Here is a 14,187-nt window from a genome sequence, read left to right on the forward strand (position 1 = left end):
TTCTTTTGTAATTAAAAGAAATTTATTTGAAAATGAAATCACTGTTTAAAAATTGCAATTGTTTAATTTTTCAAATAATACATAAAAATTTGTATTCAGTAAAATGTTTTATCTAAAAATATATTGTTTCTATGAAGTAAATATACTCAAGTTGTATAAATAGAAATGCTAAATGTAAAAAAAAATTTTTGTCTGTATGATATATTTAGGTCTTTTCGCTGATGTCACATTTGAGTTGGATGACGGCAGCGTACCGGCTCACAAAGCGATTCTCACTGCCCGATGCGACGTGATGAAAGCCATGTTCTCTGGTGATTTTCGCGAAAGCAGCGCAAAAGTCGTAAGTACACTTTGTGAAATATAGTAGCTTTAATTGTCACAATTAATAGTAATTTTATGTGCAAGTGGTATTAACACAAATTATCAAAAATTAAAATTATCCTGATAAAAAATTCTTATATTTCACGATATACTTTCAAGATGTTGTATTTTATTTTTATAGATTTCTAAAAAAAAAAAAAAAAGTATCGTAAACTTCTCCAAATTTCATAAGTTTTCTTCAAAATTGCAGAGTGAAAAATTTTAGAATTTGCATGTATAAAAAGTTTTAAACAGGACTTTCTCTGTAACATTTCTAAAAAGGATTTTAACTCATATAAAAGATTTGAAATATTACTTAAAAAATTATGAAATTTATATGAAAGTTTTGAAAAATTATGTAATTTTGAGAAAATTTTTCATCAGAATATTTTTGAAGAACTCGAATAAGTTAAGCGTAATAGTCACAAATAATTAATACGAATCGTGATTCATGATCGAACAGATAGTCTTTCCTGGGGTTCGGGAGTACACATTCCATAAGTTACTCTGCTATCTTTACACGGACGAGGTACCGGCAATCTCCTCGGCCAGATGCCTTAACTTATTGGAACTAGCCAATAGACTCTGCCTTCAACGATTGGTGAACTTAGTTGAGAGCAGAGTGATTGAGGATCTTGAGCGGCTTTCGCAAAACGAGGGGAACGACGCCGTGGAAAACTGCCTGAGGCTGTTAGAGCCGTGCAAGGTCGGTTTTCTTCACGTGTGTTTTACATCAATTAGGACGCGATAATGTGGCGGTAGCGGTACCCGTTTAACGCTTGGTTACCATTTCCAGCTGCATAATGCCGATCAGCTGGCCGACTGGTGCATGAATCATCTCTGCGTTAACTACAACAAACTGTGCAAAATGTCGCCCCGCAGCGTGCGGCTGCTTCATCCGGAGAACCAGGAGTATTTGAACGAGCACCGGTGGCCGCCAGTCTGGTACGTATTATTCCTCGACGACGTTTACAATGGCGTTTTTACTTCTCTCACTATTTGATTTCGAAGAAAAAAGTTTTTTCTTATTACTTTTTACGACACATATCATGTTAATAACATCGTAATCGACTTAATTGACGTCGTTCGGTTCCCAATTTTGACCGTCGCAATTTGTCTCTGACAGGTACTTGAAGGACTACGATTACTATCAGAAATGTTTAGCGGAGCAAATACGCGAAAACAAGCCGACGTTGAAGCGAAATCGTAATCAGTCCGGCTGCTTGTGTTTCTCGAGCTCGAGCAAAACCAGGCGGGAGGGTAATACCGGGAACGGCACAAAGTCGACGACGTCGAGCGAGACGCCAGCGGATCGGCCGCTCTTCGACGCCTCGACTGAGTCCGGCGAGCAAGCCGTATGACAGGAACCAAGCGGCCTCAGCCGCTCCGTCAGATTTATCCTGGTACTACCTGTGCTCATGGTCTTCATATGCACTATTTTTACTATTTTGATACTGCTACAGATTTATACTTAAGCGGACTGCAAGACACCAAAGAGATGCACGAAAAACACACACATAAAAAAATATACAAATTACATATTTATTATATATATAAATAAAAATATTTAGTATATATAACATATATATAATATTTTTATTTTTATATATAATATGTATAATTAAAAAAATATACAATATGGATAAACATGACACACACACACACACACACACACACACACACACACACACACACACACACACACACACACACACACACACACACACACACACATACGTGTACACACAAAACACATGATACTAATACCATGCGACATGCGACAAAAACAAACTTAGATCTAGCTAGAATATGCATTCGATTTTAGCTCGTCGAGGTCGAGTCTTGAGTCCTACTCCCTATCTCGTATGTGATTTCTCTTTTTTCTACGGAGCCATTCTCCGCGCCGTGCATTTTTAAAAAACTCGATACCGTCGATCACCGAGTCTTCGTGAGCGTCTGCAAATTTTTTGTATGTGGACCTGCGGATTTTTGCGACGTAGCTACATATATAATATAATATAGTGTATATATATACATATATATACATATATACTTTTATCTTCAGCTAATAAAATGAGAACTGTGCTTGTTTCGAGGGGAGACTTTGTACTTTCTATATTGCGCGTTGATATTCCGAAGTTTATACATTCAGAGACAAAATTGTGTGGATGCTGATACGAATAAAGATCAATTCATTTTCATTTAAATCATATTTTTCCTAAACAAAATAACGATTGGTACGAATAAACATATCCATAAGTAATCGTTTCATGTATGTACAAACAAAGAAGTGGCAATCCGAAAGTATCCGGAAGCCTTTTCTATTGGAAGCAAAGAAGTGGCAGTCTGTAAGAAGTAGAAAATATATTATTTTTTGTCATATATTAAAGAAGCAAAAATATTTAAAGTGATTAAAGTCAACTATATTCCTATTCTATTTTAGTCATAGAATTTAAGAATATTTCCATATAAAAAGTATAAAGTCATATCAAGACGTTAGGTGAAGAACATGAAGAATAAGGTGGATGATGAAAGATTAGATAAAGTAGTAGCTACATAGGATTGCTTAAAAGTTAACGAAATCATGTTGTGTATATAATAAGCTTGTATATGCGTATGTATACCGACATTTAATGTCTTTCCATCTTCATAAGAGTGTCGGTCAAATGAGGAAACCAATAATAGGTTTCGAGTATCCACTCATCATTGTCCCTGATTGTATGTCGCAACTTTCGTGAATTCAATGCAACGCGCACTTGCATTGTGAAAACAGTGAATATCACTGTTTTCGCTGATGCAAAGTTTCATTAATGGAAGATACGGCGTCAGTCGTGTATTTAGTATCGATCACGGTATGATTGTCGTTTCAGTATGAAATTCTCTTGTGCGTTCCCTCCACGGACCAGCGATTATTGCGACAATCATCCGCGATCCACCGACGATTGTGGTAATTATTACGCGTACATATATACTTCAAAAACGAAACCGTAGAAGACCGGTAAAAATTTTTCTTAGAATTTTGCATAATTTAAATGTATGAAGATTTTTGTAAAACATATAATCATTCTTAAATTATAATTCAGAAATATAGCAATAGGAATTATTTAGCATGGCTAAGTTTTAAATAATCAAACTTTTTTTAAATAATTGTAAATCTTATATTCTAAATTTAAATTTGTCTCATGTTTTACATTTATTATTCAGAAATTTTATTCTGATAAAACTGCGTTATGGGATATTGTCTTAGTGTAATTATTGTGAAATTTTCGTGAATTTATGATGCCACTATTGTGCAATATTTGCACAGTATGCCTATTGGGGTAGTAGTTTGAATTGGTTTAAGTATTCTTGTTGGAGTATTCCAGATATTGTGTTGATTTGAAAAAAATCTAAAAACTTTTTGAAAACATTTTAAACTTATATAGAAGTTCTAAAAAATTATCTGAAAAATTCTAAGAAAAATTGTTACCAAGAAAGGGAGTCCTGAGTACTGGGCTTCATACGAAAACACGCGATGTGTGTTTAAAGTAAGAGAAACGAGATACGTGTCACGCATAAGGTAGTCGTCCTGTCGTCAATGCGTGTTAGACTGAAGAAACGAGCAATAGCTTTAGTTAGTAGTGCAGCTATATAGCGACACCAGCTAATAAGCGATACCATGCAAATGCAGCGAATCAGTTAAAGTCGATCACCTTCCTCGTTTCAGTCTGTTATTGCTGTCAATAGGGTAGGGAGTTGTCGGACAGGCTTCATAGCAGTCAGTAGCAATCAGCCAAACTGCTATCTCGTGTCACAAAACAGGCGAGACGCGATTGACTTTGGAAAGATCGATTCTCCTCTATTTTACGGTATATAACAGTGTTGGGCATTTACGGATATATACTTAGTTAAAACACTTTGAGGTACATTGGCCACTCGAAGAATATTCATATTTGATAAAAATCTCGTCACTAATTTGATTATACATTTGATTGTGCAATTCTGTTCATGACAATTTTCGCGTGGACAGCGCCAAGACGCAAGCAAACTTTGTACGTAAATTGAACTTAACGTTAAAAGTAAGCGAAAATATAAAGCTATCTTTTATTGCGTGAGAAAATTCGTAACGTTTCATTCAGGAACGAATATCCCACAAAAAGTAAATGATAACTTTTGCTAAGTAAAAATTTACAAATGCAAATGATCAATAAGTGGCCAGTGAATGTAAGTGGCGTCCTTACATTATCTATATGTAGAATACTAAAACTGTCAACTTATAAGTAGTGCGAGACTAAAGAGAGACAGAGACATGGATTATTTCTTACTACCTAAACGTAGTGTGAAAGTCATTGTGTGAAAGTTATTTAGGAGTCAAAGAATCTCGCGACATTCTCTAGATATCGTTTTTTAAATGTCTCTCGAACATTTTCCAAGCAAAACAAATCACAATAATGTCAAAACGACATTAAAATAGATCGCAAATTGATCGAAACGTGACTTTTAATAATCATTTTGGCGTCATCATGATGACTTTTCGTTCTGTTTGGGGTATATTGTCCGAACGAAATTATGCGTAAACTGATAGAATTTAGATATTCTACGTCGTGATTACTGACTGTTATTCGAAGACGTCCAAGACTGGTACGTAGCCGTTCAAGAGACACGCAACACAAGTACACCGCACCGTGTAAGTTTGCGCAAATTTGTTACTCTTTACAAAGAAAGTGCGGCGATAAGTTCTGCCTCTCCCACGTCCCATTCGTACTACAATAAACAAGATGTCTTTCTTTTTTTTATTTTATAGAACTCGCGCCACTTGAAATGTCAAATCACAGTTGCATGCATTAAATCGCTGTAATTTCATTTGCCTGAGCAAAGAGGGGAACTGATCAACGCTAAATATCGCGGCAGCCGCATCAACATATCGACTATGATAATGAGTCATTGCTGCGACGACTATCATATCATCGCGGTAGCGACGAGATCTATCATATAGATAGATAAATAGATAGATAGATAGATAGATAGAGAGAGAGAGAGAGAGAGAGAGAGAGAGAGAGAGAGAGAGAGAGAGAGAGAAAGAGAGAGAGAGAGAGAGAGAGAGAGACGATTGTTTTGTAAGAAATATAATGTATCTAGTTTCTTAGAGACCTAGATAAGGTAAAGCTTCCTATCTTCTCGCCCACAAAAGACATATCCGAGTTTCGGTCGGAAATGTTTTACCTGAAATTTATTTTGTTATCTTTATGATTGTTACAACACACACACACACACACACACACACACACACACACACACACACACACACACACATTGTAATAATATCTCATCGAAATCTCTCGTGGAAATAACATGTGAAGTTTTCAAGCAAAAAATATTTCAAGTTTCAATCTGATCTAATTTTGTTGTGCAGCTGTGTGTTAATGAAGCGACAAGTCGAAAAAGAAAAAGAAGGAAAAAAAAGGAGAGTTAGACAGAGACAGAGGAAGAAATTTGGATTTCCTCGCAGGAAATATTTTTAGCAATGCTTTTCAGGAAGTATTTTATAAAACTGATTCTTGCGCACACTCGAAGGAAATGTAATCCCGCCCGGCGGTAATAATCGGATTAGCGTAATAGTGATACTAATAATATTAACAATAGTAACATGTAATTGTTAAGCTGTAATCGGTGTTAAGGTACTATCGGTAATAATTTGATACTCGTTAGTTCCGATCGTTCATATAATCAGCCTCGTACTTTTCGATGGATTTGCTACCGTGAGACGGCGTAATAAAACGATAAATAAGTCAGGTTTACGTTGCGCAAATAAGGACGAAACAAGGAGTGAAATAGATATTAAAGTAGGCACAACTATGGCACAGTAAAACGAATAAAGATGGGAGAAAAGATTGAAAGCGTACGAATGCACACGGATGAATTAAAAACGAGAAGATGTAATTAATTCCTTTCTGAAAACGTTGAAGATATGACAAAGCGGATCTTCATTTCCAATTCATTTTAATTCATCGCAATCTTTTTACGTTTAGGCCGCGATAGACATTTAGCCGCTGATACACGCATTCGCAACAAGTCGCGCTACTGCCTGATAACGGAATTATGTTTAAGCGAGAAGAGATTTGGATAAGAGAGGGAAGCATCTTCTCTGGCATAACCGGAGACAAGATGTGACGCATGTCTGCTCCAACAAGGGTGAGAATAACGTCCCACTTGTAAGCTACGTCAATTTTGATGTCAATGTTGTCCTCTTCGTCGCTCATGTATATATATCTAGCTGTAAGTGTGTATATTTTATACTGAAACTGGCAACAAAGGAGAGTAGGATTAATAAGCGCGGTCATATTGATAGATTAGTTGAAAAACCAAAGGATTCATGCGCGATTTCCTCGCGTTTGCAAGTAAGAAAAGAGAAAAATGTGAGAAGGAGAAGTGCATTTCTTCACGGAACAATTACTTTCTCGACATTATCCAAGCAATATGATTGGTTCGAGACAGAACAATCAATCACATTTAACACATATATAATGCTTTAATTTTTACTTTAATTATCTTTTATTTGCTCTTTCCCCTTTAACGTCGCTTTAATGACGTCGTAAACAAAATGAAAATGTACGAGATAAATACGAGATAACCGGACATTATTATGTGCTAAACGAATGAGTTATAATATGAATTGTAGTATAGCTCATTCGTGTAATGCAAAATTTCTTTTTTTTTTAAGAACTGGCGTACGTCAAAAACTGTTCAAATATCATCCAAAGATTTTCAATTTTTGCGGGTTATGTTTAAATTATTGTTTCTTTTTTAAAACAATTTCAAAATTGATACATTGTTGACAGAAGACATTGGCGTCTTGTTTTTTAAATTAGAATTAAAATTAAAAAAATATTTTTATTTAATAAAATATTTACATTGTTTAAATAGGTGCATGCATATTTGATATATTTTTGACATTAAAAATATGTGGAAACTGAAGCAAGATTTATTTCATAATATACCATCAACAATGTGTTAATAATTTACGTTACGTTGTGTCACTTTGTGCAAAAAGTCGGCAAGCGTGAATTTAATGGATTTTTAATTCATAATTTTAAATTCATAGTAAAATCGTGGCTATAAAAACGTTATCGTTGAAATGAATTCTCAACGAAGAAAAATTGAACCTAAGTTTTTCGTGCATCTACGAGATTTATCTGTTTTAAATGTTTTAACAATAGAACTACCAACGATTAAAATGTATATTATTTTACTGGTAGTTCTAATGTTATTTAGTGTAATTGTATTCATTCATGTTCGCTTTTTTATTTTGTTTCTTTATTTGCTTTTTACACGTTCGTAAGCCGAGTAATGTTTTGAATAACTTTTTATTTTACTTTATGTAAGATGTATAAACTACCGGGTTCACAGTTATTGGTGCATTTTCTTTTAATTCTAGCCTACGAGAAATACATATTCCTATTAATAGCAAACGTTCTACCATATTACATTTAGTTACTAAACATTCCATTTTCAGAAACTCACGTTCCTGTTCCTGTAATAATTGTTAACATAAACACATACTTATCTGTGATATTTTATTTTTGTATCATCGAGAAAAAGAATTTGACTCATTCCAATTAGTTGAGAAAGCAGAACAAAGTTTCTTAATCTTACAGAACTCTTTATAAAATTATTAAAATTATTCTAGGTCAGAATTACAAATATATAGATTTTTGCCTATATCTAAAATTAGTATAAAACTTTGAAGTTTACTGTTTATTTCTATTATCTTTTATATTAATAATTTGAATGTTCTGTGCATATAAAATTCTCTTTTCATAACTTTTTCTTTTCTAACATAAAGCACAAAGTATCAAATAGAAAAATTTAATAAAAAAGTGTTTAATTTATCTGTATTTCTTTTTAGTTTTCTTATAATTTAAATTATAATTATCCCTTGCATATATTCTGCAATTATGCACATTGTATACTTCGCATCTACGATCGAAGTAAATCAAGAAACACAGATTTTTATAGCTGACGATGTAACGAGGACAAGTAATATTAGTTATTAAGTACGAATTTATATCCCGTAACTGTAACGGAGAATTTAATTCAGCGGTATTATATCTATAAGCACGCGAGACGAAGACACAAAGAACGTAGTTCGAAAAGGATCGGCCGACAATCCACGATTAATTTCGCACTTCCCTAATTGAACCACGACGACTTTTGCGTTTTGGTTCAATCTGTGCGCGCGAATGCGAATTGTCGTTTTACGCTCATCTACCTTGAGGGGTGATAATAGTTTTTTCATATGTAACATATATTTATACATAATACCACGCACTATTTTGCGTACGGGCGTGATAAATATCTAGCAGATACGACTGTGTTATTTGTACGAATAATTTCATTCGAGAAGCACAGAATGTCCTTCTGCATCATTCATAAATAAATAGATTTCTTTATAATACGTTGAAACCAGTTAAAAATATTTTACCATATATACTTTTAAATAGCCTTAGTTACTTACGTATTATAATTTTAATATAATTTTTCGTTCTTTCATTCAAATATGAATTTCTTTGTTACATTAATTACTGCAAAGCTGAATGAATCCAACATTTTTATGTTAAATCATTTTTCTTTTTAAATAAATCTTTTATAAGTCTTTTTAAATTTATAAAATTTATGTTATTAAAAAAATTAAAATAGTATCAATTTTAAACATTGCCTTGAAAGATATAATTATTCAATGCCAATTACTGTGTCTCAATTATTGTATATCTTACAGTACACTTTAAAATATTTTTATACTAAAAAAAAGTTTTATGTACAGAAAAAAATTTTTTTTAATTTATAATCTAAAATTAATAAAACTATTAATAACTTCTTAATAATATTCACTAAAGTAAAAATTATCACTCATTTTACAGTTAAAATTTTAATTATAAAAATAATTTAATTCATTATTTGATCTTATATTGTTGTATAGTTATGAGTAAATAAAATTAAAAATTGAAGCTATTTGCTATCTGTATATTGTATATAATATAAAAAATGTAAGTATTATAAAAAATATATTTGTTATAATTTGTTTATAATCTTTTATTTTTAGATTTATATTTCTAGAAGAATCAATATAAGATTACATAATGAAAAATGATTGGCATATTAGAATGTCACAGTAAGATATCTTAAGATCAATAATGAAATTGTAACATATACATACAAGAGACTTTTAATCAATGAAGAATTGAATGCCTCTATACAATGTCTCTATAGAGGTGAGGAAAGTGTCTTCATCGCAAGTGTAATTTCGTCATACAGCTCCTTATAGTCAGAATGTTCCTTTACAAGCACCATAAGACTGCCACGTTTCATGCCCATTGCTGCACCAATATCCATTCTCGATGGAGTAAAACAATAAGGAATATTTTTATCTTCGCACACAATTGGTAAGTGGCACATAATATCTATAGGATAGACATCTCCAGCAAAGACGACCAAACTAAAATGAGAAAATTTGTACACAAAAAATTAGTGTATTCCACTATTCTATAATGTTTAATAATAAAAATATTCATAACTCTCTTTGTAATTTTTACGCAAACAAAATTATTATTAATGTTAATTAACATCTAAAATGTAACTAAAATTTCAATTATAAAAAGTATTTTAATTCTTTATTGATCTTTACAGATATTGCATATTTATAAATGAATAAAATTAAAATTTACTATGTATATTGTATTTCGACATGCAGCCCAATAATCCATGCATGCTTACCCTGTTTCACCTTTACGAAGATGTTTCTGCACATCTTTTAAACCGTTGCGCAGGTATGTTTTATGTTTGGACGCTGAAATAAATAAAAATTATTTCTACTTAATTAGTGTATGTTCTAAACATTTTATTTTCTATCTCTTAACAGATATTTTATATCTTAATCCACATATTTAATTTTCATTATTTTGCACATTATAAAATATATAGTATATTAAGCTATTGTCACAAAATATTCGTGTTATTAAGTTAAAGCAGTTGAAGTAACTTACCTTTCTTTATACATTTGTAAATTTTTTTGGTTAGTTTTTTCGGTGCCATGGGTTTGGAGATAGTATTCACAAATCGTAGTTTTTCCTCGTAACTGATTTCTGGAGCATCGATATTTTCATCTTTCACTATGCTATCGTCAACCTCCATTTTAATAGTTTCTTGCATTTTCTGTGAATATTTTGAACTTTACGAGCGAATAATACACGTGTTCAAACCACACTACGCTAATTCATTCTTTTTTCGGAGCACTACTGCCACAGTGCCACCTACTGCACTAACTGCACTAGTGCTTTAAGTTAGAACAGAGAGAGCATGTCGTGAGAGAGAGAGAGAGAGAGAGAGAGAGAGGAACCTCTCTGTAGAAGCAGTAGAAACTGGCAGAAGCAGCTCAAGTAGCGCCAGTGCGCTATTAACGGAATGATCTTCGAGTTTTCTATGCACATCATGCGTGAAACAGCGTGAAACAGAACGTACCCCTACTTGGGCAAGAGATGAATGTGACCTCTATTTATCTGTTTTTTCTGGTCTTTCTGGCATGTCACTTCCACTATCATCAGCGGTCGATTATTACATCTATGATTTTAAACATTACATTACTGTTGCAACAAGGTTAGATAAAACTTTTTTGGATTTATTCAAATGTCATTCACAAAAAAGTTACTTCTTATTGTGTATATGCATATTCTTTTTCCATTAATATAAATCATAAAAATAGCTATTTTACATTTTATAGCTTCTTTCCAACAATTAAAACGAATGAGTTCCAACCTTCGATCAAGACTAATTATTACTAAAAGTCTGTATAATTATCGACGGAATTTATCCATACAAAAGGATGACAAAGATCGGATCAATGATGCAGAGGAATCCCTGATTAATGATTTGGCAGAACCAACTAATTGTTGCATGTCAGGATGCACAAATTGTGTGTGGATCAAATATGCAGAGAGATTAAGTAATATGATAGAAAAATCCAATATAGACCTGCAAAAAGCTATCTTTGAGAAAGTGCAGGATCCTATATGAGGGCATTTCTGGCAATGGAATTGAGGTGTCGTAAGTTAATAAAATAGTACAATATATCATTATGAAATGGAAATTGTGAAAGGATAATTTGGAACAAAAAATTCATTTGTGACATTTAAAAGCACTAAAGAATCCATAGATGGAAAAATTGAGATAGTTGTGTAGTATTTTTTATATAGAGTGTAAATAGGATTCTACAAAAAATAGAAATATGATTAGACATCATACATAACCAAAACCAAGATGTAAAATATTCTTAAAATATCTGGGCAGCAATCATGTATTTTTTCCTTAGGGCGGAAACGTGAAAAGTTTCATGTAACTATCTCTTTTTATTAGTGTTAAATAGAAAGAGACAGTGACCTGAAACTTTTCATGTTTTTGCCCTATGGGAAAAATTACATGATCGATACCCAGAGCTGATATTTATAATCAAATTTATTTCAAGGTAGTCTAAAAGACTAGCCTAAGGAGTCAATATTATAGTAACATTGCAATATTCCAATATTGCAGAAACATTTTGAAAATATTGTTGCAATTTTTCTGGAATAATCTGTGCTGTATATGAATACCAACTTACGATATCTTGAAAACCCATACCAGACTTTAGGGATTGCAAATTGCTAATTGAAGATTAGAATTTAATCAATCAGAATAAAATGGATTAAAATAAACATTATTTGATTGATTTAATTTTAATCTTCAATTCTTAATTCTTAATCTTCAATGCATAATCTGATATACAATTTATCAATTATAGATATTATGTCTAAGTATTCTTGAATACACATAGAATATTAACAAACATATGTATATGAAATACATTTGTGTATGTTTATATGTATATAAGTATGTACATATGTATATAATATATTTAATATGTAATTTAGTATTATTTTATTCAAATTAAAAAGTTTTGCGACATTTTATACTTTATTCTTACCATATGCCAATTATTTATTTTATTTTCTGTTTTAATTATCAATTTCTACTTATGTCCAAATGTATATCTCTAAATTTCAAGTGTTAATTATCGATTTGTATTTCTGTCTTTTACGGGAATGCTGAAGTTGTTTAATGACAAGACAATTTTTGTATAAAATTTTTTATTTTATAGATTTGAAAATACTCCAAGATGAAAGTATATGCATTACTACCAGTCTGTGGTATAAAGTTTATACCAAAAAACAAAAAAATTGTTAATTTACGCTATTTTTAGTCGAGTGTGATGTCTAGAACTGTCACATTGTAACAATATTTGCTTAATGTAAAAGATCTACAGTTTGTACTTACAAAAATTTAAATTCATAAACTAATAGATGATAGGTACAATTTCGAGCTTTAAAAATTAATTTCTTATACATAATTAAGACGAAATTGTGCTACAAAAATTTAAATTACGGGTGAAAAGTTGATAATTGGAGCAATAAGAAAAAAATTTTATTTTTGATATTAAGTCCAATTTACAACTGATATAATATATGTACTTTGGTTCTGGAAAAAAATTTTAATCTATAAAAGAATAGATAATGACTCTATGCTCAATTCCAAAGTGTTTCCTAAGTCCCCTAAATTTTAATTTTATCTTATTCATCAGGAAGGCAAAATCTGTAAACATTATTTTTCTTACTTATACTTTTAGGAATCAAAATCCCTTTTTTAACGTCCTCCTTTACCGAGTATAATAGATTTTAGAAACATTTTTGTTGCAACTTATTACATGCTACAGAATTTTTTCAAAATTGTACATAAAATGTGAAAGAGAGGAGAGGATTGAAAAAGTTTTGAAATTATCTGAAAAACTTTGCAACACACGTGCATATATTGTAGAGATTTTGATAATTATGCTATATGAGTATATACAATTATCAGCATTTACAAATTGTGTATTATAGAGTTATTATAAACGCTAGAATTTACAAAATCGGAGTTGATAAAATTGCGACATAATCTCGTATCCCGCGCAGCGTAGTCACACATCATGTCATGTTCTCTCATGATGACGTTGTACGCACTCATGCTCAGGTTCGCCTACGCGCACTCTCATGATTTATTTTTGCTTGGCGATTTGTACAATCACGATTTGCCGCAATCTCGGCGGAGCCTCGGTCGAACGCGCAAAGTAACGGCCGCCTATTCCAGAATAATCTATGGATTAAGAGTTTCTTAATATTGTAGTACTATAAATTTTAATTTGTAATTACACTACTTGCTATGTTAAAAAAAGATCTGAATTATAATTAAACATCTATCTTTGTGGAATGACGGCACATTAAGTGAGTTTGTGAGTGACAACCGTAATTGTAAAATTTATTATAAAATTCGGATTAATAGGATCATTCATTGTGATAAGGAAAACTGAATTATTCTATATATATAAATTGTTAAATAATTTACGTTGAGAAAAACGAAAGCAAATAAGGTATTTAATTAATATAAAATCAGAAACAAATGTGAATAAATCATAAGAGTACAAATTGGAAAAGATTAAATATTGTGTTATATGTTTGATATATACATATAAACTAACGTAAAAAATATATTATAAAATATTTGGATATTTGAAAGTAATATGTGGATTAAATTTTTTTGGAATGTGAAAAGACAATGGAAAATTAAGTGAATTCAGAATATATAATAAACTTGAGCAACAAGTGTCCTTAAGTAAGTAAAAAATCTTCAAACACGAATGTTCACACGAACATCTTATAAATTATACATTATACTTTTCAAAAGATTATTTTAAAATTTATTAAAATAATATTTAAATTCTTATTTGAA

The 14,187-nt window shown here is 31.5% G+C and overlaps 3 protein-coding genes across 3 annotated transcripts in view; 2 read left to right on the top strand and 1 right to left on the bottom strand.

Moving 5' to 3' along the window:
• LOC118644047 (rho-related BTB domain-containing protein 1-like) overlaps positions 1-1,886 on the top strand; it is a 10,873-nt gene extending 8,987 nt beyond the window's left edge. Inside the window, 4 exon segments of the mRNA XM_036294595.1 lie at positions 210-340; positions 824-1,066; positions 1,157-1,305; positions 1,487-1,886. Of these exon segments, the coding sequence (XP_036150488.1) occupies positions 210-340; positions 824-1,066; positions 1,157-1,305; positions 1,487-1,721 (758 nt within the window). The 3' untranslated portion in view covers positions 1,722-1,886.
• A 7,660-nt stretch (positions 1,887-9,546) lies between these two features.
• LOC118648272 (H/ACA ribonucleoprotein complex subunit 2-like protein) lies at positions 9,547-10,610 on the bottom strand. Its single transcript, XM_036294596.1, has 3 exons — positions 10,380-10,610; positions 10,111-10,183; positions 9,547-9,832 (listed from the first exon to the last, which is right to left on the bottom strand). Exons 1-3 carry the CDS (start codon positions 10,543-10,545, stop codon positions 9,601-9,603), a joined length of 471 nt encoding a protein of 156 aa, XP_036150489.1. The 5' UTR covers positions 10,546-10,610; the 3' UTR covers positions 9,547-9,600.
• Positions 10,611-10,703: 93 nt separating this feature from the next.
• On the top strand, positions 10,704-12,250 carry LOC118648273. Its single transcript, XM_036294598.1, has 2 exons — positions 10,704-10,989; positions 11,114-12,250. Exons 1-2 carry the CDS (start codon positions 10,872-10,874, stop codon positions 11,404-11,406), a joined length of 411 nt encoding a protein of 136 aa, XP_036150491.1. The 5' UTR covers positions 10,704-10,871; the 3' UTR covers positions 11,407-12,250.
• The last annotated feature ends 1,937 nt before the right edge of the window (positions 12,251-14,187 follow it).

Source organism: Monomorium pharaonis, unplaced genomic scaffold (assembly GCF_013373865.1).
Source record: "Monomorium pharaonis isolate MP-MQ-018 unplaced genomic scaffold, ASM1337386v2 scaffold_344, whole genome shotgun sequence".
NCBI classification, from domain to species: domain Eukaryota; kingdom Metazoa; phylum Arthropoda; class Insecta; order Hymenoptera; family Formicidae; genus Monomorium; species Monomorium pharaonis.